Source organism: Microcaecilia unicolor, chromosome 10, assembly GCF_901765095.1.
Source record: "Microcaecilia unicolor chromosome 10, aMicUni1.1, whole genome shotgun sequence".
NCBI classification, from domain to species: domain Eukaryota; kingdom Metazoa; phylum Chordata; class Amphibia; order Gymnophiona; family Siphonopidae; genus Microcaecilia; species Microcaecilia unicolor.
Genome location: NC_044040.1, coordinates 96,125,759 through 96,153,155, shown reverse-complemented (window position 1 = coordinate 96,153,155; position 27,397 = coordinate 96,125,759). Strand labels below are relative to the sequence as shown.

Sequence of the window (27,397 nt, the reverse complement as noted above, 5' to 3'; positions counted from 1 at the left end):
GGGGCTATGGAACCAGGTTTCTGTGATAAATAGAAGGTCTAGATTATCTGTGGTGATCCAGTCTTGTATGTCTACTGAGTTGCTTACTGCTGATCTTGCATTGATGTATCCTAGTTGGATTGAGTGGTATGGTTCTGTGGGGGGTTCGATGTGTTTATTTTTATTAGTTGTCTGTTTCTTCGGTGGTTGAATTTGTTGTTGTTGTTGTTGTTAACTTCTTTTTCTTGGTGGTGTTCATATCCGGAGATTTTTCCTTTTGGTTGGTTATTGTGTCTTTGGATTGATGAGTTGTTGATAGGTTGTACATATGGTTGGTGTATTGTGGGTGAGTTATTATGGATGTTCTTTAGGGTGGGCATTGTGTGTGTGTGAGTGTTGTGTGATTTGTGAGTTATGGGTTTGTTGTTATTTGGGTTGTGGGTTGTGTTTGCATGTAAGAGTAGGGTGAGGCAATGGATGATTAGGAGTGTTTTACTGGTATTCATATCTATGTTTAAGGCGCTGTGACAACATTCAGCTGGTTTACATTCAAAGCAAAGTAGAGCTTAAATTGCATATAGCGTGACAATTCAAAGCGAGGCAAAGTCTACATTTGCATTTAAGCTTGGCTACAGTTCAAAGCGAGGCAAAGCTTACATTTACATTTAAGCTTGGCAACAATTAAAGCTTGGCAACAAGTCAACGCTAAGCAGCCTACATTTGCATTTGAACTTGGCAACAATTCTTACTGATTATGCTTGGTTTATAGTCAGAGCATAGCAAGCCTGTATTTACAATTAGAGCATAATAGTGAGTATTACATATTAATTTAATTATCTTACTGCCCAAGGTGGCTTATTTGTCTGGAGGTCAGAGCAAGCTAGATAGCTGCATTTAAATTAAGCTGTTATCAATGCAAGTATAAAGTTATTTCCTTACCTTTTTTAAAGCGAGGCAAGGCAATTGCATTTAAATCATTGCAGAGAATAATAATATTTTGGCTGAACAGTTCGTTTGTTTAAGATATTTGATGATGATTAAGATAAATGATGCAAATGCCAATAATCCACCACCCCCAACTCTTGAATAAGGAAGTTCACCCCTTTCCCGTCATGATCTTTGGATGGCCTTTTAGGCGGCTTACAATCTATCAATGGATCACTGGTGAAATTAAAATCCCCTCCCAAAATTGAGGGATATTCATCAAATGTAGCCAAGCGCATTGCCAAAAGTATGAAGAACTTGTGTGAGTATGAATTACATAAGTACATAAGCGAGACAGGCTGCTCATATGGGGGTAACTGATTCACGTTGTTGTCTCAAATGCACAAGCGGTGAGGCTACACTTGCCCATGGACTGTGGCAATGTGGAAGTATTTCTAGATATTGGGCGGCGATCTCCAGGTTTTTACAAGAGGTACTAAGTAGGAATTTTAAACTAACGTTTGAAAGAGCAATATTCAGTGTGCCCGGGATGTGGAGTCTGGGCACACGAGGGGAGAAATTATTTCTAGGGAAGGCGTGCATTGTAGGGAAGAAGTGCATATTACAATACTGGTTGCAGGATCACCCTCCCTCCTTTTGGCATTGGAGGAATAAACTTCACGAACTGATGATATGGGAGGCCAGAGGTGCGGGCCTGACACCGGGAAGGCAGCGGAGGTTCTTAGCAGTGTGGGGGACGTATCTGAACACCATCTCGCCACGAGCGCGTAGTCAAATTTTAAATAAACTCCCCTGGCAAAAGTAGTATTGCCTACACGATGCTTCGAGCGTTGCATGGAGGGAAGGGAGGGGGAGGGTAGAGGGGGGTGTAGAGTGGGAGGAGGGAGGGGGGCTTGGGGGGGAAGGGGGGAAAGGTCTGAGCGGTAATGCACGGCTTCTTATTATAGAACATAAAAGTATATATTATTAGGAAATGGGAAATGGTTTCTGTTGAATCACAAGGCTGGGCAAAATAGGAGAAACCAACCAGTGCAATGGTGTACTGCTGACGCCCAGAGGAGGTGCACGGTCAACAGGATCTTTGAAGCAGGAATCATGGGGCAGATGAATGTTAAGATTGGGGGGGGCGAGGGTACAGGGGAGGGGGGGAGAAAAGATTCGAAAACTGTTTGATGAGGACAAGACTCACAATGTTTAATCAGATGTTTATGTTATGTTTACAATGCACTGTAAAACGACTTTGTGTGCTGTTGTCATGTTGTGGAATCATCAATAAAAATGTTGAAATACATAAGTACATAAGCATCGCCATGCTGGGACAGACCAAGGGTCCATTGAGCCCAGCACCCTGTCACCGACAACGGCCAAAAGAACAAGCAATTTGTCCCGCCCCTCCTCGAAATAGTGTATTATTCCCTCGTCCATTCAATAACATTCTGTGACCTTTTCCTCCAGGAAGCCGTCCAACCTTATTTTGAAGTCCGCTAAGTTAACCGCCTTAACCACTTTTTCCGGCAGCGAATTCCAGAGTTTAACTACGCACTGAGTGAAGAAAAATTTCCTCTGATTCGTTTTAAAGTTACCACACTGCACCTTCATCGCATGCCCCCTTTTCCTAGTATTTTTGGAAAGCATAAACAGACGCTCCACATCGACCCGTTCCATTCCACTCATTATCTTATAGACCTCTATCATATCTCCGCTCAGCCGCCTCTTCTCCAAGCTGAAGAGCCCCAGCCTCTTCAGCATTTCCTCATAGGGAAGTCATCCCATCCACTGTATCATCTTTGTCGCCCTTCTCTGCACCTTTTCCAATTCCACTATCTTTTTTGAGGTGCGGCGACCAGAATTGAACACAATACTCGAGGTGCGGTCGCACCATGGAGCGATACAATGGCAGAATAATATCCTCATTTTTGTTTTCAATACCTTTCCTAATGATACCCAACATTCTATTTGCTTTCCTAGCCGCAGCAGCACATTGAGCAGAAGATTTCAACGTATTATCAATGACGACACCTAGATCCCTTTCTCGGTCCGTGACTCCCAACGCTGAACCTTGCATGACTTAGTTATAGTTTGGGTTCCTCTTTCCCACATGCATCACTTTGCACTTGTTCACATTAAACGACATCTGCCATTTAGACGCCCAGTCTCCCAGTCTCGTAAGGTCCTCTTGTAGTTTTTCACAATCTTCCCGAGATTTGACCCAATCTATCCACCCTATCAGATTAACTGTTCACTCGTCCTCTAGATTGTTCACTTGTCTTTAGATTGTTCTCTTGTCTTTTAGATTGTAAGCTCTTTGAGCAGGGACTGTTCTTCTATGTTTAAATTGTACAGCGCTGCGTAACCCTAGTAGCGCTTTAGAAATGTTTGTTAGTTAGTTAGTAGTTGACGACTTTGAATAACTTTGTGTCATCGGCAAATTTGATTACCTCACTAGTTACCCCCATCTCTAGGTCATTTATGAATATGTTAAAAAGCATAGGTCCCAGCACAGATCCCTGAGGGACCCCACTAACTGCCCTTCTCCATTGCAAATATTGACCTTTTAATCCTACTCTCTGTTTCCTATCTTTCAACCAGTTTTTAATCCACAGTAAGACACTATCTCCGATCCCATGTTCCTCTAATTTCCTCTGTAGTCTTTCATGATTTGTCAAACGCCTTCTGAAAATCTAGATACACAATATTAATCGGCTCACCTTTGTCCACATGTTTGTTTACTCCTTCAAAGAAATGCAGCAGATTGGTGAGGCAAGACTTCCCTTCACTAAATCCATGTTGACTTTGTCCCATTAGTCCATGCTTTTGAATGTGCTCTGTAATTTTGTTCTTGATAATAGTCTGTACCATTTTGCCCGGCACCGGTGCATGCTTATGTTTAAAGCTATTACAGAGAACTGACTGTTTCTTCTTTAGTTAACACAGATAAGAGGTAACCTGCAGTAATGTGTCCAACTATTTTTAAAACTTGTTGTTCTGGGCTCTGATTCCCAAGAACTCAAAATTCAGCTAGAATTTACTGGCTTTTTCTCCAGCCTTAGCCAGGGAGAAAGAGAGAAGGATCTCTTTGCTGAGGCCCTGTGAACAGTTATATTTGATAACCTGTGAGCAGCTAGCCTGCTTATTTTCGAAGGAGAAGGGCGGCCATCTTCTGACACAAATCGAGAGATGGCCGGCCTTCTCCTAAGGCCGGCCAAATCGGTATGATCGAAAGTCGATTTTGGCCAGCTTCAACTGCTTTCCGTCACAGGGACGGCCAAAGTTCATGGGGGCGTGTCGGCAGTGTACCGAAGGTGGGATGGGGGCGTGGTTAAGAGATGGCCGTCCTTGGCTGATAATGGAAAAAAGAAGGCAGGCCCGGATGAGCATTTGGCCGACTTTACTTGGTCCTTTTTTCTTCACGACCAAGCTTTGAAAAGGTGCCTGAACTGACCAGATGACCTCCCCTTACTCCCCCAGTGGTCATCAACCCCCTCCCACCCAAAAAAAATTAAAATACATTTTTTTTGCCAGCCTCTATGCCAGCCTCAAATGCCATACCCAGCTCCATCACAGCACTATGCAGGTCCCTGGAGCAGTTTTTAGTGGGTACTGCAGTGCACTTCAGGCAGGTGGACCCAGGCCCATCCCCCCCTACCTGTTACACTTGTGGTGGTAAATGGGAGCCCTCCAAAATCCACCCGAAACCCACTGTAACCACATCTAGGTGCCCCCCGTTACCCTTTAAGGGCTATGGTAGTGGTGTACAGTTGTGGGGAGTGGGTTTTGGGGGGTTGGGGGGGCCTCAGCACCCAAGGTAAGGGAGCTATGCAGCTGGGATCAATTTGTGAAGTCCACTGCAGTGCCCCCTAGGGTGCCCGGTTGGTGTCCCGGCATGTGAGGGGGACCAGTGCACTACAAATGCTGGCTCCTCCCATGACCAAATGCCTTGGATTTGGCCGGTTTTGAGATGGCCGCCATTAGTTTCCATTATCGGCGAAAACCAATGTCGGCCATCTCTAAGAGCGGCCCAAATGTTGAGATTTGGCCGACCCCGACCATATTATCGAAACAAAAGATCGCCGGCCATCTTGTTTCAATAATACGGTCGGGCACGCCGCTTTACGGGACCGTCATTAGTGATGGCCGCCCTTATAGATGGGCGCCTCCGTTCGATTATGCCCCTCTATATGTCCTAATCTCCTCAGGTACTATTTAGATAGTAAATAAATGCTTAGATAATATTATAATTGATCCATATTTCAGTTACCTGTTATTGTTTGCTAATTGCACCTGTTCTGTTCATTGTTCTAATTTTTCATGACAATAAACGTTTCTAGTTTATTGCCTCTGCTTGTCCGGACTGACTAAGAATTCTGGTGGTTTGTGTGTTGAGTCTGTGGGCGCATTCTAGGAACTGTGGGACCACTGGGAGTGTGGCCCTAGTAACCTAAGAATCAGTGAGGATAATTTGAGAGCGGGAGACTTGCCCATAGGCAGTTGGCACCCAGTCAGTGGGAGGAGGGTGGTAATGTAGATTTTCAAGTGGCAGGTGCAGGCAGACCTGAGGTGTGCTGGGTCCTTTTAAGTGGCCACAGGGTAGCCCCAGGTGGGTAGATAGGTGTTTTGTGACACAGAGTATCCACCAGTAGTTCTCTTTTGCACATTAACAAATTGGTCTCTAAGAAAGAGCTCACAGACAGTCATTTGTAGCATAGAGCACACTTCTAGTAGTGCTTTCTGTTGGGGTTCCCCTCATACTCAGGGTGACCTTTCCCAACTACCCTTCTTTCAGGCATTCATTCCATCTAGGTTGGCCCTTGATTATACTGATACTTTGCCTGGTTCAGTATTCAGGCTTCGCTGGGTGATAAAAGATCCAGGGTTAGAGAGTTTGGGCTATATGCGAATTAGGCTATTCCAGGCCTGACCTTATGCAAATCCAGCCCATATGTTACCTCCTCCAAGTCCCGGTTTGTGGGATGATTCACCCGTTAATCCAGTCCTCTTTCACATAGAATGGATGAACTGAATCCCTTTCACTGGCATACTGAGGAATCTCAGTTCAACAGCCTCCACCCCTTGGACAGGACTTTACCTCACCGTGATCTTGTGGTCCTGTCCTCCAGCCCACGGTTGTTAGTCCTAATCTTCAAAATACAATAGTATTTTCTTCACACTGCAGTCCCCACAACCGCATTGTACAACTTCTCTTCAGTAACCTCACTAATGGGGTCTTTTACTAAAGCTTAGCTTGAGTTATCTACAGCAGGGCCCATGGGAATAAAATGGGCCCAGCTGCAGATAACTTGAGCTAAGCTTTAGTAAAAGACCCCCCAAAGGAAGGTACCTTCTTCTTGTTAAAGGTCCAGTCTCTGAGAATGCCAAATCCTCTCTGTTCAACTTCTCTGGTTCTCCTTAGGGGTCTGGGCCCTGTGATTCTCAGCCCATGCATTTCCAGCTTCCTTCCTGGAAACCAAACCGTGCCCTTTCTGGAACACTCTCCTTCCTTCCAGATGGGACCAGAACTTTTCTATCTGGTCTCTCTTCTTAAAAGGGAAATGCCCTCTTAAGTTCACTGGTGGGGCCCCTCTTACCTATCAGCCTTAAAAGGGCAAGACCACTTCCTACAGCCTTCTTGATTCTGTGAATGTTACGATATCTTTTACATTCTCATATGTACCTTTGTCAGCCGACCAAGGTCCTTCTCCAGGATTTTCTTCCATGAAAACAGAATTATTAGTTTAGCTTAGAGGTTTACAGCATTTTTTCAGTCTCACAATTCCATTTTTAGCCTTCCTCCTTTCAAACGTATACCTGAAAAACTTCTTGTCACCCTTCCTTACATTTCCAGCCATTTGTTCTTTTCATGGGTATATTTGGAGGGGCAAGGGGGGCAGTGCTTCCCAAATGAGCTGCCACCCCATCCTCCAATCCCCCGAGCTGCTGGAAGCCTCAGTGAAAAAGCAGTACGCACACTGCTTTAGACCTGCCCCCAGAAGCCTTTCTTTCTCCTTCCACTTCTTGTTCCCACGTAGGTGGGAAGCTGTAGGAGAGAGAGAAGAGCTTCCGGAGCAGGTCAAAAGCAGCATGCATACTGCATTCTCGCTGAGGCTGCCGGCAGCTCGGGGGATTAGAAGACTGGTGGGGGGGGGGGGGGGCAATACCGGGCACCATGGGGCTGGAAGGAGAGAAAGAACTGGAAAACTGGTGGTGGTGGTGGCAGCGGGAGGCTGGAAGGAGTGCAAGAGAGATTTTTTTTTTTTAGTTTTGTATTTTGCAGAATACAGGAGAAAAAAAAACATTTCTGTTTCTCTGTTACCAGTATTGCCCTACTTGCTTAGTCTGGCTTTCTTGGGTAGAGAGAAGGGTGGGGGGGGGGGGGGGGGGGGTGTCTCCATTTCAGTTTTTGTCTGAATGGGTTTTTTTTGTGGTCCCCTATGTGTATATATATATATATATATATATATATATAAAATGTGCTGGCTTCATATTCAGTGCTTTAGTCTTGGGTGTGTATGTGTTTTGAATAACTATCATGAATATGTATAAGATGTATATATGCAAATGAATATGCTAATGTGCCATGCCCCACCCTTTGCCCCCCCAAATGAAACTGTCAAACTATGCCCATTCTTCCTTTTGTCTTTTACCTACCATATAGCTCACTTCACTGCTTTCAATTTATCTGTTATGCTTTTCTGTGTTCCTCTTCTTGGGTTCTGTATTTCATGAATGCCACCTCTTTTGCTTTTATTCAGCCACTTGTTTGGAGATCCATATCAGTTTCCTTTTTCTCTTGCTTTTATCTACTCTCCTTATATAAAGGTCCGTTGCCATTTTTATAGTACCTTTCAACTTGGACCACTATCTTTCTACTTCTCTTACGTCCATTTTTATAGTACCTGTCAACTTGGACCACTATCTTTCTTTCTACTTCTCTTACGTGTTCCCACCCATCAGCTTTTTCTTCAGGTACTCCCCCATTGTACTAAAGTCAACACATTTAAAATCCAGTTATTAAGGGGTGGAGGGGTGCTGTGGAGCACCTTGTGAGACAGCAGCACTGAAACAGCTCCTGCTGATTCCTTTTTATGTAGGAAGATATCCATTTCAATCCACAGTTTTTTGCCAACATTTCTGCTGTACTTTGTCTCCTATTGTGATGGCTATGGGGAAAACTGGAAAAAGACACAGGATTGAGCCCAACTCTCCTCAGAAGGACTCTGCTTCCAAGGCTAAGGATGGTGGTTCAGCAGCCATATTCAGTGAGATCTGTGCTCTGAAAGATCTCTTGTCTGAAACTAAAGTAGACATCAGGGAGATTAAGGAAGATCTTAACCTCAATCAAAAATGAGTTGGCATTTAAAAAAAATAGAATAGAAATTTTGGATACCATGCAATCTGTGGTGGAACACAATATTTAAACTCTTCAAAAGCAGTGCAAGTGCATTGCGCAACTTGAATGTGAACTCAAAAATGGCAACAATCAAGTGTGAATAAACAATATTAGACTTCTTGGCTTACCTGAGAATGCTGAAGGCTCCAACATGGTTACATTTCTGGAGAATCTTATTCCTTCTTTGCTGAAAATTCAATTTGCTAAAGACTTTGAAATAGACCGGGCCAACCAAATGCCTCCTAATCGCGACCTACAAGCTAAATATCCACAACCAGTAGTCTTGAAAGTATTATGCTACTCCCAGATAGTAGAAATCATGCAAAGTGCTCATCTAAGGGCTCTGGTCAAATATGAAGGAACATAATTCAATTTCTTCCTGATGTTAATAAGAATACAGTTAAACTTCGCAAACAGCTACTTGCCTTTTGACCCAAGTTAAGGAAATCAACACCTGATTCAGGTTGTTCTACTCTGCTCATATGCGGGTGACATACCATAATAGTACAAGAGATTGTGCTGCTTTGACAAACTATTTGGAGGAGATATCTCCTAATAAAATAGATGCTACTTGAACATCGTCAATGTGCTTTTCTGTGCACAACTACTCAGATTGAAAACAGAGGTTAGGGTTAAATGGCCAGTTCTCCCAGTGGAGGAAGCACAAGGGATCTGGTGCTGTTTAACATATTTATAATTGCTTGCTTCGGTCTTCACCAAGGAATATTTGAGTGGGATACCGGTGCTGGATATGGTGTTTCAAGCGGACGAGTCAGAGAAACTTACTGAATTCACGGTAAACCTGGAGGACGTAATGGGGCAGTTCAGCAAACTGAAGAGTAGCAAATTTCCTGAACCGGATGGTATTCATCCTAGAGTACTAATAGAACTGAAAAATGAGCTTGCGGAGCTACTGTTAGTGATATGCAATTTATCCTTAAAATCGAGCGTGGTACCGGAAGATTGGAGGGTGGCCACTGTAACGCCGATTTAAAAAAAAAGGTTCCAGGGGAGATCTGGGAAATTATAGACCAGTGAGTCTGACATCAGTGTCGGGGAAAATGGTAGAGGCTATTATTAAAAACAAAATTACAGAGCACATCCGAGGACATGGATTACTGAGACCATGTCAGCACGGCTTTAGTGTGGGGGAAAATGGTAGAGGCTATTATTAAAAACAAAATTACAGAGCACATCCGAGGACATGGATTACTGAGATCATGTCAGCACGGCTTTAGTGTGGGAAAATCTTGTCTGACCAATTTACTTCAATTCTTTGAAGGAGTAAACAAACATGTGAACAAAGGGGAGCCGGTTGACATTGTGTATCTGGATTTTCAGAAGGTGTTTGACAAGGTATCTCATGAAAGGCTACAGAGGAAATTGGAGGGTCATGGGATAGGAGGAAATGTCCTATTGTGGATTAAAAACTGGTTGAAGGATAGGAAACAGAGAGTGGGGTTAAATGGGCAGTATTCACAATGGAGAAGGGTAGTTAGTGGGGTTCCTCAGGGGTCAGTGCTAGGACCGCTGCTTTTTAATTTATTTATAAACGATTTAGAGATGGGAGTAACCAGCGAGGTAATTAAATTTGCTGATGACACAAAGTTATTCAAAGTCGTTAACTCGCGAGAAGATTGTGAAAAATTACAGAAGGACCTTACGGGACTGGGAGACTGGGCAACTGGGCGGCTAAATGGCAGATGAAGTTTAATGTGAACAAGTGCAAGGTGATGCATGTGGGAAAAAAGAACCCGAATTATAGCTACGTCATGCAAGGTTCCATGTTAGAAGTTACGGACCAAGAAAGGGATCTGGGTGTCGTCGTTGATAATACACTGAAACCTTCTGCACAGTGTGCTGCTGCGCCTAGGAAAGCGAATAGAATGTTGAGTATTATTAGGAAAGTTATGGAGAACAGGTGTGAGGATGTTATAATGCCGTTGTATCGCTCCATGGTGCGACCACACCTTGAGTATTGTGTTCAATTCTGGTCGCAGCATCTCAAGAAAGATATAGTAGAATTGGAAAAGGTGCAGCGCAGGGGGTGACGAAAATGATAGCGGGGATGGGACAACTTCCCTATGAAGAAAGACTAAAGAGGCTAGGGCTTTTCAGCTTGGAGAAGAGACAGTTGAGGGGAGACATGATAGAGGTGTATAAAATAATGAGTTGAGTGGAACAGGTGGATGTGAAGCTCTGTTCACACTTTCCAAAAATACTAGGACTAGGGGACATGCGATGAAACTACAGTGTAGGAAATTTAAAACAAATAGGAGAAAATGTTTCTTCACTCAACGCATAATTAAACTCTGGAATTCGTTGCCAGAGAACGTAGTGAAGGCGGTTAGCTTGGCAGAGTTTAAAAAGGGGTTGGATGGTTTCCTAAAGGAGAAGTCCATAGACCGCTACTAAATGGACTTGGGAAAAATCCACAATTTCGGGAATAACATGTATAAAATGTTTGTACGTTTGGGTAGCTTGCCAGGTGCCTTTGACCTGGTTTGGCCGCTGTCGGGGAGAGGATGCTGGGCTCGATGGACCTTTGGTCTTTTCCCAGTATGACATTACTTATGTACTTAGGAACAATGGTTGAGGTGATTAAATTTACAGATGACACAAAACAATTCAAAGGTGTTAAATCACATGCAGACAGTGACAAAATGCATGATAACTTTAGGAAATTGGAAGACTAAGCATCCAAATGGCAGATGACATTTATCCCCAGATACTATTCATAGTGTCCAAAATTGCATTCCTAAATATATATGCACGCAAATTAATTAGCAAGACAGTTAACATCAATAATTGGGTGCTAACAATCAATTATTGATACAATTGGCACTCTTTAAAATTTTCTATGCGCATCTGGCTGCACGCTATTCTATAACGCATGGTGACTAACTCTACTAGTATGTAACTCAAAAGGAGGCATGGCCATGGACATATCAGGGGCATTCCAAAATGTTGCGTGAGGAATTATAGAATATGGCCTCAGCACACCTAACTTGGGCGCCAGCATTTACACCAGGTTTCAGCACTTATGCTGATTTTTTTTTCCAGCTCCAAATTTTTCCAGCCCTTAATGTGGACAAATGCAAAGTGAGGCACATTGGAAACAATAATCCAAATCATAGCTACTTGATTCTAGGTTCCACATTAGGACTCACCACCTAAGAAAAAGATCTAGGTGTCATTATGGGCAATACATTGAAATATGCTCAGTGTGCGGCAGTAGCCAAAAAAAGCAAACAGAATGTTAGGAATTATTAGGAAAGAAATAGAAAATAAGGCAAAGAATATTATAATGCCTCTGATTATATTACTCCATAGTGTGACCTTTGTGCAATTCTGGTCACTGGATCTCAAAAACAATAAAGATGAATTAGAAAAGGTTCAAGAAGGGTGACTAAAATGATCTAGGGACCCTTTTACTAAGACGAGTAGGCGCATACATGGATCCCAGTGGCGTACCTAGGGTAGTTGACACCCGGGGCCGGTCACTTTTTAACACCCCCCTCCAAAATCCAGTACTAGGCATACCGAGAATACAAAACACTCAGGACCTATACAGCAATTCTACCATACCATAAGCAGTCATTTCTACGAGTCACACAAGGAAAAGGAAAGCATCTTAAACACTACAGTGAGCACCAGAACATCAATTCACCTATTGTAAAATGAAACCAGACAGAATAGTATAGATCCTCGATCCTGCACAGTCAATGCCAACTGAAAGCCATGTCTTTTTCACAAACACAGATACACCCTAATCCACTATAGAATAAGTAATCATAAACTTTCTATTTAGAGAAAAATTAAACTGAACCCCCAAGATGCCAGACTCTGCATGCAATGCAACACCACAGAAACAGAAAATGTCCCCTAGTACTGTGCAAAATATAAAGACAGCACATGTAAATTTGAAAAAAACTAACAAATACCAATCACCACTTTACAAATTAACAAATAGAAATAAAACAAATATAGAAAATAAAATAATACCATTTTATTGGACTAATACATTTAGCTGTCAGAGGCCAAAACCTTCTTCCTCAGGTCAATACAGTATAGTGCTGTTACAGTGTCCTATTCTGACCTGAGGAAGGGGGTTTTGCTCTCCGAAAGTTAGTCAAAATGTATTAAAATTAGTCCAATAAAAAGATTACCTTATTTACATGTTCTATTATAAACATTTATTAACACAGCTACAATACTACTTTATCCTAAAGCAAAAAAAAAAAAAGTAAAAATATATATTTTATTTACAGTTTGTTGTCTCTGGCTTCTGCTTTCCTCATCTTCTTTTTACTGTCTTCCTTCCATCCAGCATCTGTCTTCGGTCTCTCTCTGCCATCCAGTGTCTGCCCTCTCTGCTGTTCCCTCCATCCAATGTCTGCCCTGTCTCCCTGCCCCTTCCATGCACATCTGCCCTCTATCTCTGCCCCTTCCATCCACCATCTGCCCCTGTCTAACCTCTCTCTCCCCCCCTTCCATTCATGTCTGCCCTTTCTATCCCTTCCATCCACTGTCTGTCCTTTCTCTCTGCCCCTTCAATCCACCATTTGCCCTCCCTCTCCCTCCCCAATCCATCCATCCATCCATCCATCCATCCATCCAGTCTGTCCTCCCTCTCCCCCGTTTCAATCCACCATTTGCCCTCCCTCTCCCCCCCCCATCCATTCATCCATCCATCCATCCATTCAGGGTCTGCCCTCCCTCCCCCCCATCCATCCATCCATCCATCCATCTATCCATCCAGGATCTGTCCCCTCTCCCTCTCTGCCCCCTTTTCAGCCCCCAGTTCCAGCCCCTTATCCCACCTGCCCCTAGTTCTAGCCCCAGCCCATATCTCCCACCTGCCCCCCCTTTTCAGCCTCCAGTTTCAGCTCCACTGACCCCCCCCCCCCCTCCCATCTGAAACTCCTTTCCTCCCTCTCCCATCTGAAACCCCCCCCTCCCATCTGAAACTCCTTTCCTTCCTCTCCCTTCTGAAACTCCTTCCCTCTCCCATATGAACCCCCCTCTCCCATCTGAACCCCCCCCCTCTCCCATCTGAAACCCCCCCCTCTCCCATCTGAAACCGAGGGGAACGCCTAGCAGCTGCCTCAGAGCCCCGACGACGGCGCTTCCCAGAAGGTCCCCCCACACCGTTCTCTTCTTGCCATCACCTTCAGGCCCTTCCCTCACAGTTGTCCCACGGCCACGCCTCACATCTGTGCCCTGCTTGTAAATGAACAAAGTAAATCTCCTCGTTGTCGACTCGTCAGGCCTTCACTCACTGGGACCCAGTGAGGGAAGGCCCGACGAGTCGACGACGAGAAGATTTACTTCGTTTACAAGCAGGGCAGGCTGCCTGCCACGCCGCTTACTTTGCAGGAGATGAGTGCTGCTGACTGCAGCGCCGCCAGCGTCAGCGGAGCACCCCCCCACCCACGGACACCCGGGGCGGACCGCCCCCAGCCCCCCTTGGTACTCCACTGATGGATCCTACGTGTGTCAATGAATTACCACCCGGCTACCGTGTGGCCTGGGCAGTAATTACATTTTCTGTGCGCACCCACTACGCTCCCTGGAAAATTTCTTGCGTGTGGCACTGCTGATTTAACGCGTTAGACAACTTCCCTATGAGGAAAGACAAAAGCGGCTAGGGCTCTTCAGCTTGGAGAAAAGGTGGCTGAGAGGAGATATGATAGAGGTCTATAAAATAATGAGTGGAGTTGAATGGGTAGATGTGAAACGTCTGTTTACGCTTTCCAAAAATACTTGGACTAGGGGGCATGCGATGAAGCTACAATGTAGTACATTTAAAACGAATCGGAGAAAATACTTCTTCATTCAACGTGTAATTAAACTCTGGAATTCATTGCCAGAGAATGTGGTAAAGGCGGTTAGCTTAGCGGAGTTTAAAAAAGGTTTTAAAAAAAGTTTTTAAAAAGTCCATAGACCATTATTAAATGGACTTGGGGAAAATCCACTATTTCTGGGATAAGCAGTATAGAATGTTTTGTACTTTTTGGGGGATCTTGCCAGGTATTTGTGACCTGGATTGCCCACTGTTGGAAACAGGATGCTGGGCTTGATGGACCTTTGGTCTTTCCCAGTATGGCAATACTTATGTACTTATGAGACTTTACCACTAGGGCAATGGGTGGCAGTAAGGTCTCAGGCCCAAAATGGACCCACGCCAATATTTATTTTGCGGCATGTCCATTTTCGGCAAAAAAAAGGTCTTTTTTGCAGGTGTGCTGAAAAATGAACCTGCACGCATCCAATACACGTGTCTACACCAGCTCAGGCCACTTTTCGGTGAACCTTACAAGGACCCTTAAGGGAACACAATTCCTTTCATACAAGGTTAGGGATCTTCAGTTTGGAGAAGAGACAGCTGAGGGGGGATATGATAGAGGTCTACAAATTTCTGAGTGGCATAGAACAGGTAAACATGAACCAATTATTTACACTTTCAAAGAATACAAGAACTAGAGTACACTCAATGAAGTTATATGGTAATACTTTTAAAACAAATAGGAGAAAATATTTTTCCATTTGATGAATAGTTAATCTTTGAAACTTGTAGCCAGGGGATATGGTAAAAAGCAGCATATCTGGGTTTAAAAAAGATTTTTTACAAATTCCTGGAGGAAAAATCCATAAAGTGCTATTAAGACAGACACAGAGAAAGCCACTGCTTATGCCTAGGGTCAGTAATATGGAATCTTTCTACTCTTTGAGATTCTGCCAGGTAGTTGTGAGCTGTATTGTTGGAAGCAATATACAGGGCAAAATAGACCTTTGGTCTGACCCAGTATGACAATTCTTATGTTCATATGTTGCACTATCTTTATATAAGGATTTGATATAAGGGCAGAGGCGGAGTGTGGACGCACAAAGGCAGAATGTGGATGCACAAAACTCAAAGTACTGGATTTCAGATGTACTGATTTTGATAAAATGGGGAAATACCTGAAGAAGGAGCTGTTGGAGTGGGAAGGCATAGGAGAAGTGGAAAATCAGTGTTCAAAGCTAAAGGCTGCTATAAATATGGCAACTGATCTTTACGCAAGAAAATTAAACAAGACCAAGAGAAACAGGAAGTCTATATGGTTCTCCAATAAGAGCAAAATAGGCTTTGTTCAAGAAATACAAAAGAACGCAACGAGAGGATCACAGAAAAGATTATCTGATTAAACTCAAAGAAGTGAAGAGGGAAATACGGCTAGCGAAAGCGTGAGTGGAAGAAAAAATGGCTAAAGATGTAAAGGGAGGTCACAAGACCTTTTTCAGATATATTGGAGAAAGGAGAAAAGATAGGAATGAAATTGCAAGACTGAAAGATAATGAGAATGGTTATGTGGAGAGTGAGGAGGATAAAACAAAAGTGCTAAATAATGACTTCTCTTCAGTATTCACGGAGGAAAATCCTGGTGAAAGACCGTGGTTAGCTGCCAAGGGAATATCTGGGAATGGAGTTTACATTTACAGAAGAAAGAGTTTATAAACAACTGGACAATCTGAAGGTGGACAAAGCGGTTGGGATACATCCCAGGATACAGAAGGAGCTCAGGGAGGTCCTGGCAGGACTTCTTAAAGATTTATTTAATAGATCTTTAGAGATGGGAGAGGTTCCTTGAGATTGGAGACGAGCAGATGTGGGCCCTCTTCACAAAAGTGGAGACAGGGAAGAAGTGGGAAACTATAGACCGGTAAGTCTCATGTCGGTGGTAGGAAAAATAATGGAGTCGCTGCTGAAAGAAAGGATAGTTAACTTTGTAGAAGCCAACAGGTTACAGGAGCCAAGGCAACATAGCTTTACCAAAGGAAAATCCCACCAAACGAATCTAATTGACTTCTTTGACTGGGTGACCAAAGAAATGGATGAAGGATATGCGCTAGATGTAATCTACTTGGATTTCAGCAAAGCCTTTGATATAGTCTCCCACAGAAGACTCCTGAATAAGCTGAAAGGGCTGAACTTAGGACCGAAAGTGGTGAACTGGATAGGAAACTGGTTGACCGACAGGTGGCAGAGTGTGGTGGTAAATGGAATCCGCTCGGAGGAAAGGAAGGTGAACAGTGGAGTTCCTCAGAGGTCTGTGCTGGAACCTATTCTGTTTAATATATTTGTGAGAGACATTGCTGAAGGTTTGGAAGGAAAGGTTTACATTTTTGTGGATGACACGAATATAGCCAATAGAGTGGATACCCCGGAGGGAGTAGAAATGATGAGAAGGGATCTCCAAAATTTAGAAGAATGGTTGAGGGTCTGACAGTTAAAAGTTAATAGTGATGGTCTCTGGGGTATATACTCTCGTCCGGTTTTTCTTATATTTGTTAATTATAACTCATAAAAACCACAGACACTCATTAGTTAACCTCAGGGCTTTTTTTGAGGGGGTACTGAGTACCGGCACCTTTTCCATTGCCTGCTAAAATTGACCCATGGTCCCCAAGTTTTAATGAAAGAGCTCAGGCTCTACACACCAATTCTGCCTTGCCATAGGTTCTGTGACTGGTTGCATGGGGCATGGCTATTGTGGGGAGGGTCCCTCAGTGATTACCCCCACCCCTGAAGGGTGGCCTAGCATTTGAGTACCGGCACCTTTTTCACTAGAAAAAGTGCACTTAACCTACAATTTTCAAGTGATACTACTGTGTAACATTTTTTTCTTTTTTAAATATGCAATAGTGCTCAGTGAAAGGGCCTGTCCTGCAGGACTGTTTCACAGTATAAACTGTGTTAAATTGCCCAATATAGCATCATAGCACTCCAACCTCCCTCTCTATATACCGTTATTTAAACTTGCTAGTTACAATCTCCTGTTTCATTAGCATCTGTTTTAGAGATAAAAGGGCAAGAGGGCACACTACTTACCTTCAGGTGTGGTGATCGTATTCATGAGTGCAAATACGTCCTACAGGAGTCCCCGTTTCAAAATGTGTCCATCCTTAAAATGGCTGCAATCTGCAAGCTCGTCCTTGTTAGAAATTCATTGTCAGCAGTCCAAAGCTCTTTTCAATTCCTGTTCCCTACATGCGGGCATGTTTCGCTCAAAGGCGTCTTCAGGGGAATGATCTGCTGATTCTGTGGCGAGAACTGCACAGCTTCAGCTTACTACCGACCGAATGCCGGTGCATGCGCATAAACCTGCAGGACAGGCCTTTTCACTGAGCACTATTGCATATTTAAAAAAGAAAAAAATGTTACACAGTAGTATCATTTGAAAATTGTAGGTTAACTAACGAGTGTCTGTGGTTTTTATGAGTTATAGTTAAAAGTTAATGCCAAGAAGTGCAGAGTGATGCATTTGGGGTGCAGAAACCCAAAAGAGAGATATCGGATAGGAGGTGAGAGATTAGTAAGCTCGAATCAGGAGAGAGACCTTGGGGTGTTGGTGTCTGAAGATATGAAGGTGAAGATACAATGTGACAAGGCAACGGCCATGGCCAGAAGGATGCTAGGCTGCATAGAGAGGTGTTGATGCCCCTCTACAAGTCATTGGTGAGACCCTACTTGGAGTATTGTGTTCAGTTTTGGAGGCCGTACCTTGCAAAAGATGTAAAAAGACTGGAAGTGGTGCAAAGAAAAGATACAAAAATGGTATGGGATTTGCATTGCAAACCATATGAGGAGAGAGTTGCCGACCTGAACATGTATACCTTGGAGGAAAGGAGAAACAGGGGTGACATGATATAGACGTTCAAATATTTGAAAGGTATTAATCAGCAAATGAACCTTTTCCGGAGATGGGAAGCTGGTAAACTAGAGGACATGAATTGAGGTTGAAGGGGGGCAGACTCAGGAGTAATGTCAGGAAGTATTTTTTCATGGAAAGGGTGGTAGATACGTGGAATGCCCTCCCATGGGAGGTGGTGGAGATGAAAACGGTTATGGAATTCAAACGTGCGTGGGATAAACACAAAGGAATCCTGTTTAGAAGGAATGGATCTACAGAATCTTAGTGGAGTTTGGGCGGCAACGTCGGTAATTGGAGAGTAAAACCAGTTCTAGGCAGACTTCTACGGTCTGCGCCCTGATCGTGGATGAATAGATATGGATGGGTTGGAGTGTAACTTTTAAGGGCCTTCGATGTTAGCTTCAGAACCTTTAGTACAGGAACAGTGCTGGGCAGACTTTTACAGTCTGTGCCCTGAGAAAGGCAGGGACAAATCAAACTCTGGTATACATATAAAGTATCATATCTTTATATCTTGTTGGGCAGACTGGAGGGACTGTTCAGGTCTTTATCTGCCGTCATTTACTGTTACTTTGATGGGCAGGGGTCACAGGAACAGGTAGTTGCCAAAGGCCTCTCATGATTTTGTCAAGATTCTTCTCTGTTATTGGGTTATGAGTCCCATATGTCTGTTTGAGGAGTGGACAAGTTTGTGTGATTCTTGTTAACTGACAAAAGAGTGGGTGAAATTGCCTGTAAATTATGGTGAAGAATTTTAGGGGCCCTTTTACAAAGCTGCGGTAAGCACTAACATGTGCTTACCACAGCAAAAAATGGCTTACTGTGAGGTACGCTAAGGTGTCCTGTGATAATTTTTAGATGTGCGCACGCTACCCATGTGTTAAAAAATAAAATTTATGTTTTAGCGCTGGGGGCAGCTCTGGTGGTGGAGAGTGTTTGTGTTCTGCACTAATTGGTTAGCATGTGGGCATTGCCGTGTACTAACAGATTAGTGCAAGTTTAGCACATGAGTCTCTACTGCCTACATAACAGGTGATGGTAGGGGTTCACATGCTAATGGAAAAATTAGTGCATGGCCATTAATACAAAAATAGAAAAATCGTCCATTTTACCCCAGTGGTAAAAATGGCCTTAGTGCATAGGAATGACTCACATAAGGATATGTTAAGGCCACTTTTTACTGCAGTTTGATAACAGGACTCCTTAATTTTGTTGGCAAAATATGCAGCAAATTTATTCTCAAAATAAGAGAAAACCTTTAGGGCTCCCTTTACAAAGCCATGGCAACTGCCATGAAGCCCATAAGAATTGAATGGGTTTCATCACATTTGCTGCGCCAGAATTGCTAGTGTGGCTTTGTAAAAGGAGGCCCTACATCTCAAAAAGTATCTGTATTTGGCATAGTTCAATATGAAAAGAAATATAATGAAAATAACTTATTTGTTGGGTCAATTCATCACCTTCTGGTTTTCCTTTCTTTTATCTTTCCTATTAAATTTGGCATTCTTTCCTTGTTTTTAACTGAATTTTATTGTACACCACTTTGTTATTACTTATGGAAAAGTGGTATATCATATAAAGTAAACCATAAACCTTCCATTTTACCCTCTGAAATGTAAAAATCTGACTGCCAAAACAAATCAGATATTCAGGTAATATTTGACAAAAATAGGGAACAATTTCTCATGGCTTTAAGAGAATATATTATGAGCATGCAAAAATAGGATAGGATATGAGTGGAAGTGAGTAGTACTTCTAGTAGTTGGAAAGTAGGACCAGTGGCAGTCAGACTTCTACAATCTGTGCCCCTCAATTGACAGGGAGAGATAGAGATTAAGGGGCCCTATCACAAAACAGCACTAAAAAGTGGCCTTAGCATGCCCTTACATGGGTCTTTCCCATGTGCTAAGGCCATTTTTAGCACAGCAGTAAAATGGCTAATTTCTTTTATTTTTGTAGTAATGGCCTATGCTAATGTTGCCATTAGCGCATGACAATTTAAAAAGATTAGCATATGAGCCCTTATCGCCACCTATTTTGTAGGCAGTAAGGGTTCATGTGCTAATCATGCACTAATCAGTTAGCGTATGACAATGTAGCTGTGTTTACTTATTACGACAATAGCATTTGGTTGGCATGTTTGGTGTGGCACTAAGATTGGAGGGTTGATGCTTGATACAGCCACTTGACAGCGAAACATGACTCATGTCGGTCTGAAGAAACCCTCTGCATCTGACATTCACAAAAAGCTAAGTTATACACTGCTATTTTTATATTCTTTAAAGAAGAAAGGAAGATTTTTCTTAATATGAACTTTGGATATAACTTACAAAAAAGATTTTTAAGGACCAGTGATGACATTGGGTGATTTCAGATTGGAAAAACTTAAATCTGTCTAAGACCCACACTGAGGTCTGCAAAAAATTATTTTCTTGTTTCTTTATCTGGTTATATACAAGCCTTTTTTAATAATGTTACAAACTTATTACCACAGACATGCCCACTCTCTGCCCAAGAGCAATCAAAGAGAGGGTCCAAAAATACACAAACCAGCTTATAATCGAACGAGAAAAACGCCCAAGTTCCGACCTAAATCGGGAGATGGACGTTTATCTCACAAAAACGAATAAAGCGGTATAATCGAAAGCCGATTTTTGGGCGTTTTCAACTGCACTCCGTCGCGGATGCGGACAAAGTTTATGGGGGCGTGTCAGAGGTGTGGCGAAGGCGGAACTGGGGCGTGGTTATCTGCCGAACAGAGATGGGCGCATTTCACAGATAATGGGACAAAAGTATGCGTTTTTAGCTAGAATTTAGGGCACTTTTCCTGGACCCTGTTTTTTCACGAATAAGGCCCCCAAAAGTGCCCTAAATGACCAGATGACCACTGGAGGGAATCGGGGATGACCTCTCCTGACTCCCCCAGTGGTCATAAACCCCCTCCCACCACAAAAAATGATGTTTCACAACTTTTTATTTTGACCCTCAAATGTCATACCCACCTCCCTGGCAGCAGTATGCAGGTCCCTGGAGCAGTTGTTAGGGGGTGCAGTGGACTTCAGGCAGGTGGACCCAGGCCCATCCCCCCCCTACCTGTTACAATTGTGCTGCTTAATGCTTAGTCGTCCAACCCCCCCCCCCGAACCCACTGTACCCACATGTAGGTGCCCCCCTTCACTCCTTAGGGCTATAGTAATGGTGTAGACTTGTGGGCAGTGGGTTTTGAGGGGGATTTGGGGGGCTCTACACACAAGGGAAGGGTGCTATGCACCTGGGAGCTCTTTTACCTTTTGTTCTGTTTTTGTAAAAGTGCCCCCTAGGGTGCCTGGTTGGTGTCCTGGCATGTTAGGGGGACCAGTGCACTACGACTCCTGGCCCCTCCCACGAACAAATGCCTTGGATTTATTCGTTTTTGAGCTGGGCGATTTCATTGTCCATTATCGCTGAAAAGCAAAAACGCCCAGCTCACAACTTGGCGAATAAAACATGGACGTCTAATTTTTTCGAAAATACGCTTGGGTCCGCCCCTTCATGGACCCGTTCTCAGAGATAAACGCCCATGGAGATAGGCGTTTCTGTTAGATTATGCCCCTCCACGTCAAGTAGCACGAAAAAAAGCACAAAAGGGCCTCAAGAACTGGAGCAATGGTATAATCTTTAATGGAAAAGTACCCAACATGGACCATGTTTTGGTGCTCAACTGCGCCTGCCTCAGGGGTCTAGCAAAAAAATAAAAATACAAATACGTAAACATAACATATATATAAAGTTATTATACATACAGATAAAATATGTGTTCACAAACCATGAAAAATGAATCAAAACATATCCCAATTCCAGATATATCTATTGCTGTAAAATCCTTACATATGTAAAACTATTACACACACCAAAGATTATGGGTAAAAGCAGATTCGTGCACACCACAAATAAGTTGAAAGAATAAGATTTTTTTTTTATCAGAGATTATGTTTATAAACAGACTTGTGCACACCACAGATGAGTTAAAAGAGTGAAATTTTAAATCAGGGTAAATCTATGTGTGTATATCTGTTATAGAATAATCCTTACATCTAAAGTAATGATAGATGTCCGTTTTGTTACACATTTATGTCAGCCCCAAAAGGGAGGGAGTGAAATCAAGTTCCAACATCTTACCGAACTGCAATAGGTCTTATCGAGCTGCAACTAGATAAAGCAACAACGTAACGATGGTGTTCCTTGTTTACTTATCAGTGCAATAATATTAAAGAAACGGTACTTTGAAAACAAATGCGAACCCTTTCTTGCTACCTATTTTCCAGCCATATTGAATTCAACGCAACATTTAGGATACCCGAATATACTGTGATTGAATTAAAAAAAAAAGGTTTAGGATATCCGAATATACTGTGATTGAGTTCAAAATTATTTTACTGAAACTAATGTCATCACTTAGGAGTAAAATGTTTTAAGATCCAATGTTAAAAAATATGTAAATTGAATCTAAAAACGAAATTGAAAATGCCATGTCCATACTGTAAATATAGTCCATATTCCTAATGAGTTACTGATAGCGGGTATTTCCACTAATATAAATATTTTGCCTAGTATGTGATATATATGCACTATTATCTTTCATATTTACTCGTCATTTCGAAGAAACAGTGTACTGCAAATAAGAAAGTGAATCCCGCGCAAACACATAGACCTAGCGATACTCTTTTCTAACCAAGTGAACCAAAAGTGCCTTTTGAATGTAAAAAATGTGAGCGATCCAAGTCAACTATAAAAGTATTTCGATTATACGCTTCTCAAGCAGCTAGTACTTACTTTTTCTAGCCGACTGTACCAATATCCTTTCACGCTTTGTACTACGTTCCATTTGCAGGAACATATCACCACCCTTTGGAAAGACTCAGCCTTTTGAAATTAGTTTGTTGAAGCCTCCTTTGTCATTGGTTTGACCCCTGACGCAGGTGCGGTAGCACCGAAACACGGCCCGTGTCGGGTCTTTCTTCAATCAAAGTCTATTATTAAAGGATATTTTAATGAAAGAACTGTGTTCCCTTTTGTTTTTAAAGGCCCTTTGTGCTATTTTTTTTTTTTGCTTGAATAAAAAATTATAAAATAACCAGAAGTTAAAAGTAGTTTTTAAGTAGGGGAATATATAATTCAAATCAACCCTTATGAGAACATATACCGTCTCACAAAGAGATCTGATAGATGAGTATATGTTCTCATAAGGGTTGACTTGAATTATATATTCCCCTACTTAAAAACTGTTTTTAACTTCTGGTTATTTTATCTTTTTATTCAACATGTAGATCCACTTGTATCTTGTATATTTGTTCATGTTGTTTTTTTTTTAGTATTCTCAGTGCTTTTAATGCTCTTTGCGGGCATTTTATTTTTTATATACCGTCTCACAAAGAGATCTGATATACTGTCTCACAAAGAGATCTGATGAGTATATTAAAAAAAATGCCCGCAAAGAGCATTAAAGGCACTGAGAATACTAAAAAAAAAACCAACATGAACAAATATGCAAGATACAAGTGGATCTACATGTTGAATAAAAAGATAAAATAACCAGAAGTTAAAAATAGTTTTTAAGTAGAGGAATATATAATTCAAGTCAACTTTGGATGCAAGGATTATTCTATAACAGATATACATACATAGATTTATCTTGATTTAAAATTTCACTCTTTTAACTCATCTGTGGTGTACACAAGTCTGGTTATAAACATAATCTCTGATAAAAAATGTTTATTCTTTCAACTTATTTGTGGTGTGCATGAATCTGCTTTTACCCATAATCTTTGGTGTGTGTAATAGTTTTACATATGTAGGGATTTTACAGCAATAGATATATCTGGAATTGGGATATATTTTGATTCACTTTTTATGATTTGTGAACACATATTTTATCTGTATGTATAATGATTTTATATATATGTTATGTTTATATATTTTTATTTTTTTGCTAGTCCCCTGAGGCAGGTGCAGTTGAGCGCCGAAACACGGCCCGTGTTGGGTCCTTTTCCATTAAAGATTGTACCATTGCTTCAGTTCTTGAGGCCCTTTTGCACTCTCTGCCCAAGACATGCCCCCTCCGCAGAAAAAAAATATATTTTTTACTTCGTGGTGTGTGTGCACTACTCCAGAACTTACATAAGTACATAAGTAATGCCACACTGGGAAAAGACCAAGGGTCCATCGAGCCCAGCATCCTGTCCACGACAGCGGCCAATCCAGGCCAAGGGCACCTGGCAAGCTTCCCAAACTTACCACAGGATGCCTGAGCATATCCTGTGGTAAGCCCTTTTAAGCTGTGGTAAGCACTAGCTATTGCTTATCACAGCTTGGTAAAAGGACCCCTAAGTATGCTAGTGTTTAATGGTACAATCAATGGTGCTAAGCCAACTAGATTACTGCAATGCAATCTATGCCGGATGCAAAGAACAAATCATTAAGAAACTCCAAACTGCCCAAAACAGCCAGACTCATATTTGGAAAAACAAAATACGAAAGCGCCAAACCCCTAAAAGAAAAACTACACTGGCTCCCACTTAAAGAACGTATTGCATTCAAAATCTGCACCCTGGTTCATAAAATCATTCACGGCGAGGCCCCGGTCTACATGTCAGACCTCAGACTTACCAACCAGGAACACAAAAAGGTCAGCACGCACATTCCTGAATCTCCACTACCCCAGCAGCAAAGGACTAAAATATAAATCAACATATGCATCCAGCTTTTCCTACATAAGCATGCAACTATGGAATGCACTACCATACGCCATAAAAACAATGCACAGCCTAACAAACTTCCGAAAATCACTAAAAACCAACCTGTTCAATAAGGCATACCATAATGATCCATTCTAAATACAAGGCAACGAAACTTATACCAGAACTGGACAAAACCGAACTCTCTATACTTGACTGCTTCATTTACTTACAAAGGTGAAAGTAGAGGCTGACCAAAGACGAGTCACCACTGGAGATATGAATCCAACAGTCTTTATTGTTATACTAAAAAGAAAGACCCGACACGATTTTTGCTACTACAGTCATTGCAAGAAGCTTGTCTGTTTGCTTTGAATACACAAGCAATTTGGGTAAGGTCCAAAACTTCAGAGAAGAGCAGGGCTGCAGTCCTGTACATTGTTTTGGATTTCACTGTATGACCCCTGAAGTAGATGCTTGCGTGCATCAAAACACGGCCCATGTCGGGTCTTTCTTTTTAGTATGACAATAAAGACTGTTGGATTCATATCTCCAGTGGTGACTCGTCTTTGGTCAGCCTCTACTTTCACCTTTGTGTGCTTTTTCGTCGTAGAGGACTTTTCCTGTCTTGTATTTTGCTTCATTTACTTGTCACTAATGAATTTTAACGCAATACCACTTTATTTCTCATTCCGGAAATGAATTCTCTATACTTGACTGCTTAATTTACTCTGTCACTTATGAACTTTAATGCAATACCACTTTGTATTTCTCATCCCGGAAATGGCGATCGCCATTACGGAATAATGTAAGCCACATGGAGCCTGCAAATAGGTGGGAAAATGTGGGATACAAATGCAACTAATAATAATAATAATAATAACCTGCACAGAGTGCCAGAAAGAACTCTGGCTGCCTTGTTGGGCAGACTACCATATATAATACTTTTTTTCACAGAAAAACCAAAGTTAAATTGCTCCATAGTAAAGTGTAACATCAATTGTCCTTTTACCTTTGGGTTTGCACAGCAGGAAGATTTCTTCTGAACTTCAACATTGTCATTATGGCAAGACAAAGTGGAACTTGACAAAGAATCACTAGAATTCTTCACGTTCTCTTCTGTTCTCATGATTTCTTGCACTGAAGAACTGTTGATGAAATATGAATAAATTGGTATTCACTTAGAAGGGCATTTTCAAAAGAAACGTCCAAGTTGCGATTTGGACGTCCTTGCAAAACGGTGAAATCCAGGGGCGGAGAAACCCGTATTTTCAAAACAAGATGGACATCCATCTTTCATTTTGAAAATACCATCAGAGATGTCCAAATCCTTAAATTTGGGTGTCCCTAGATTTGGACGTCCTTGGATCTAGACGTTTCTGACTTTCGGTGATTTTTGAAACCAAAGACGTCCATGTCAAAAACGTCCAAATGCTAGCCATTTGGATGTGAGAGGAGCCAGCATTTGTAATGCACTGGTCCCCCTGACATGCCAGGACGCCAACCGGGCACCCTAGGGGGCACTGCAGTGAACTTCATAAAATGCTCCCAGGAACATAGCTCCCTTACCTTGTGTACGGAGCCCCCCAAACCCCCCTAAAACCCACTACCCACAACTGTACACCACTACCATAGCCCTTACAGGTGAAGGGGGGCACCTAGATGTGGGTACAGTGGGTATTGGAGAGCTCGCTGTTTCCTCCACAAATATAACAGGTAAGGGGGGTATGGGCCTGGGTCCGCCTGTCTGAAGTGCACTGCAGTACCCACTGAAACTTCTCCTGGGACCTGCATGCGCTGTCACGGACCTGAGTATGACATCTGAGGCTGGCACGACATATTTTTAAAGATGTTTTTTGAGGGTGGGAGGGGATTAGTGACCACTGGGGGAGTATCGGGAGGTCATCCCCAATTCCCTCTGGTGGTCATCTGGTCATTTCGGGCACCTTTTTGTGCCTTATTCGTAAGAAAAACAGGTCCGGGTGAAAACGCAAGTGTTCGTCAGGGATGTCCTTGTTTTTTCAATTATGGGTCTAAGACGTCCAAGTGTTAGGCACGCCCAAGTCCCACCTTCACTATGCCTCCACCACGCCCCCTTGAACTTTGGACATCCTTGCAACGGACTGCAGTTGAAGACGTCCAAAATCAGGTTTCGATTATACCAATTTGGACGTCTCTGGGAGAAGGACATCCATCTTCCGATTTATGTCGAAAGATGGACGTCCTTCCTTTCAAAAATGAGCCTGTTAGTGTCTCAAGAGCAATAGGGAATTGCACTAGATAACCATCATGGCAACAGCATAATTTAAGCTGTGCAGTTTTATTGTTAAGATTATGTATGGGGCACCATCATATCTGTGCAATCTTGTCAATTTTGTTACATAATTCTGTAGAAGAGAGATTTTGAAACCATATGCTTTTATGGTATCTGTAGGTGAATCAGATTAAACTGAAAAGGCAATTTGATTCTTCCCATTTTTTGTCAAGCTGTATTAATATGGAACTTTCTACCATTGGAGATTTGTGTATTAAGAAATTATGGGTTTTTTGGTAAATCTTTGAAAACTTTTTCAAAATATGTATTATCTCAGAATTAATTTATACGAGTTTTGGAAGTATGACTTATTACTCTATAAAATAGTTTAGCCTAATGCAATATGGAAATAAGCTTGTAA

General features: G+C 42.3%; 1 protein-coding gene across 3 annotated transcripts in view; it reads right to left on the bottom strand.

Annotated features, from left to right (window-relative positions):
- The window catches only part of LOC115479359 (solute carrier organic anion transporter family member 1B3-like), a 699,693-nt gene that overhangs the window by 577,184 nt on the left and 95,112 nt on the right, over positions 1-27,397 (bottom strand). For all 3 annotated transcript variants that reach the window (XM_030217247.1, XM_030217249.1, XM_030217248.1), the window contains one exon: positions 25,735-25,870. In XM_030217247.1, the coding sequence (XP_030073107.1) occupies positions 25,735-25,851 (117 nt within the window). In that variant the 5' untranslated portion in view covers positions 25,852-25,870. The remainder of the gene's footprint in view (positions 1-25,734; positions 25,871-27,397) is intronic.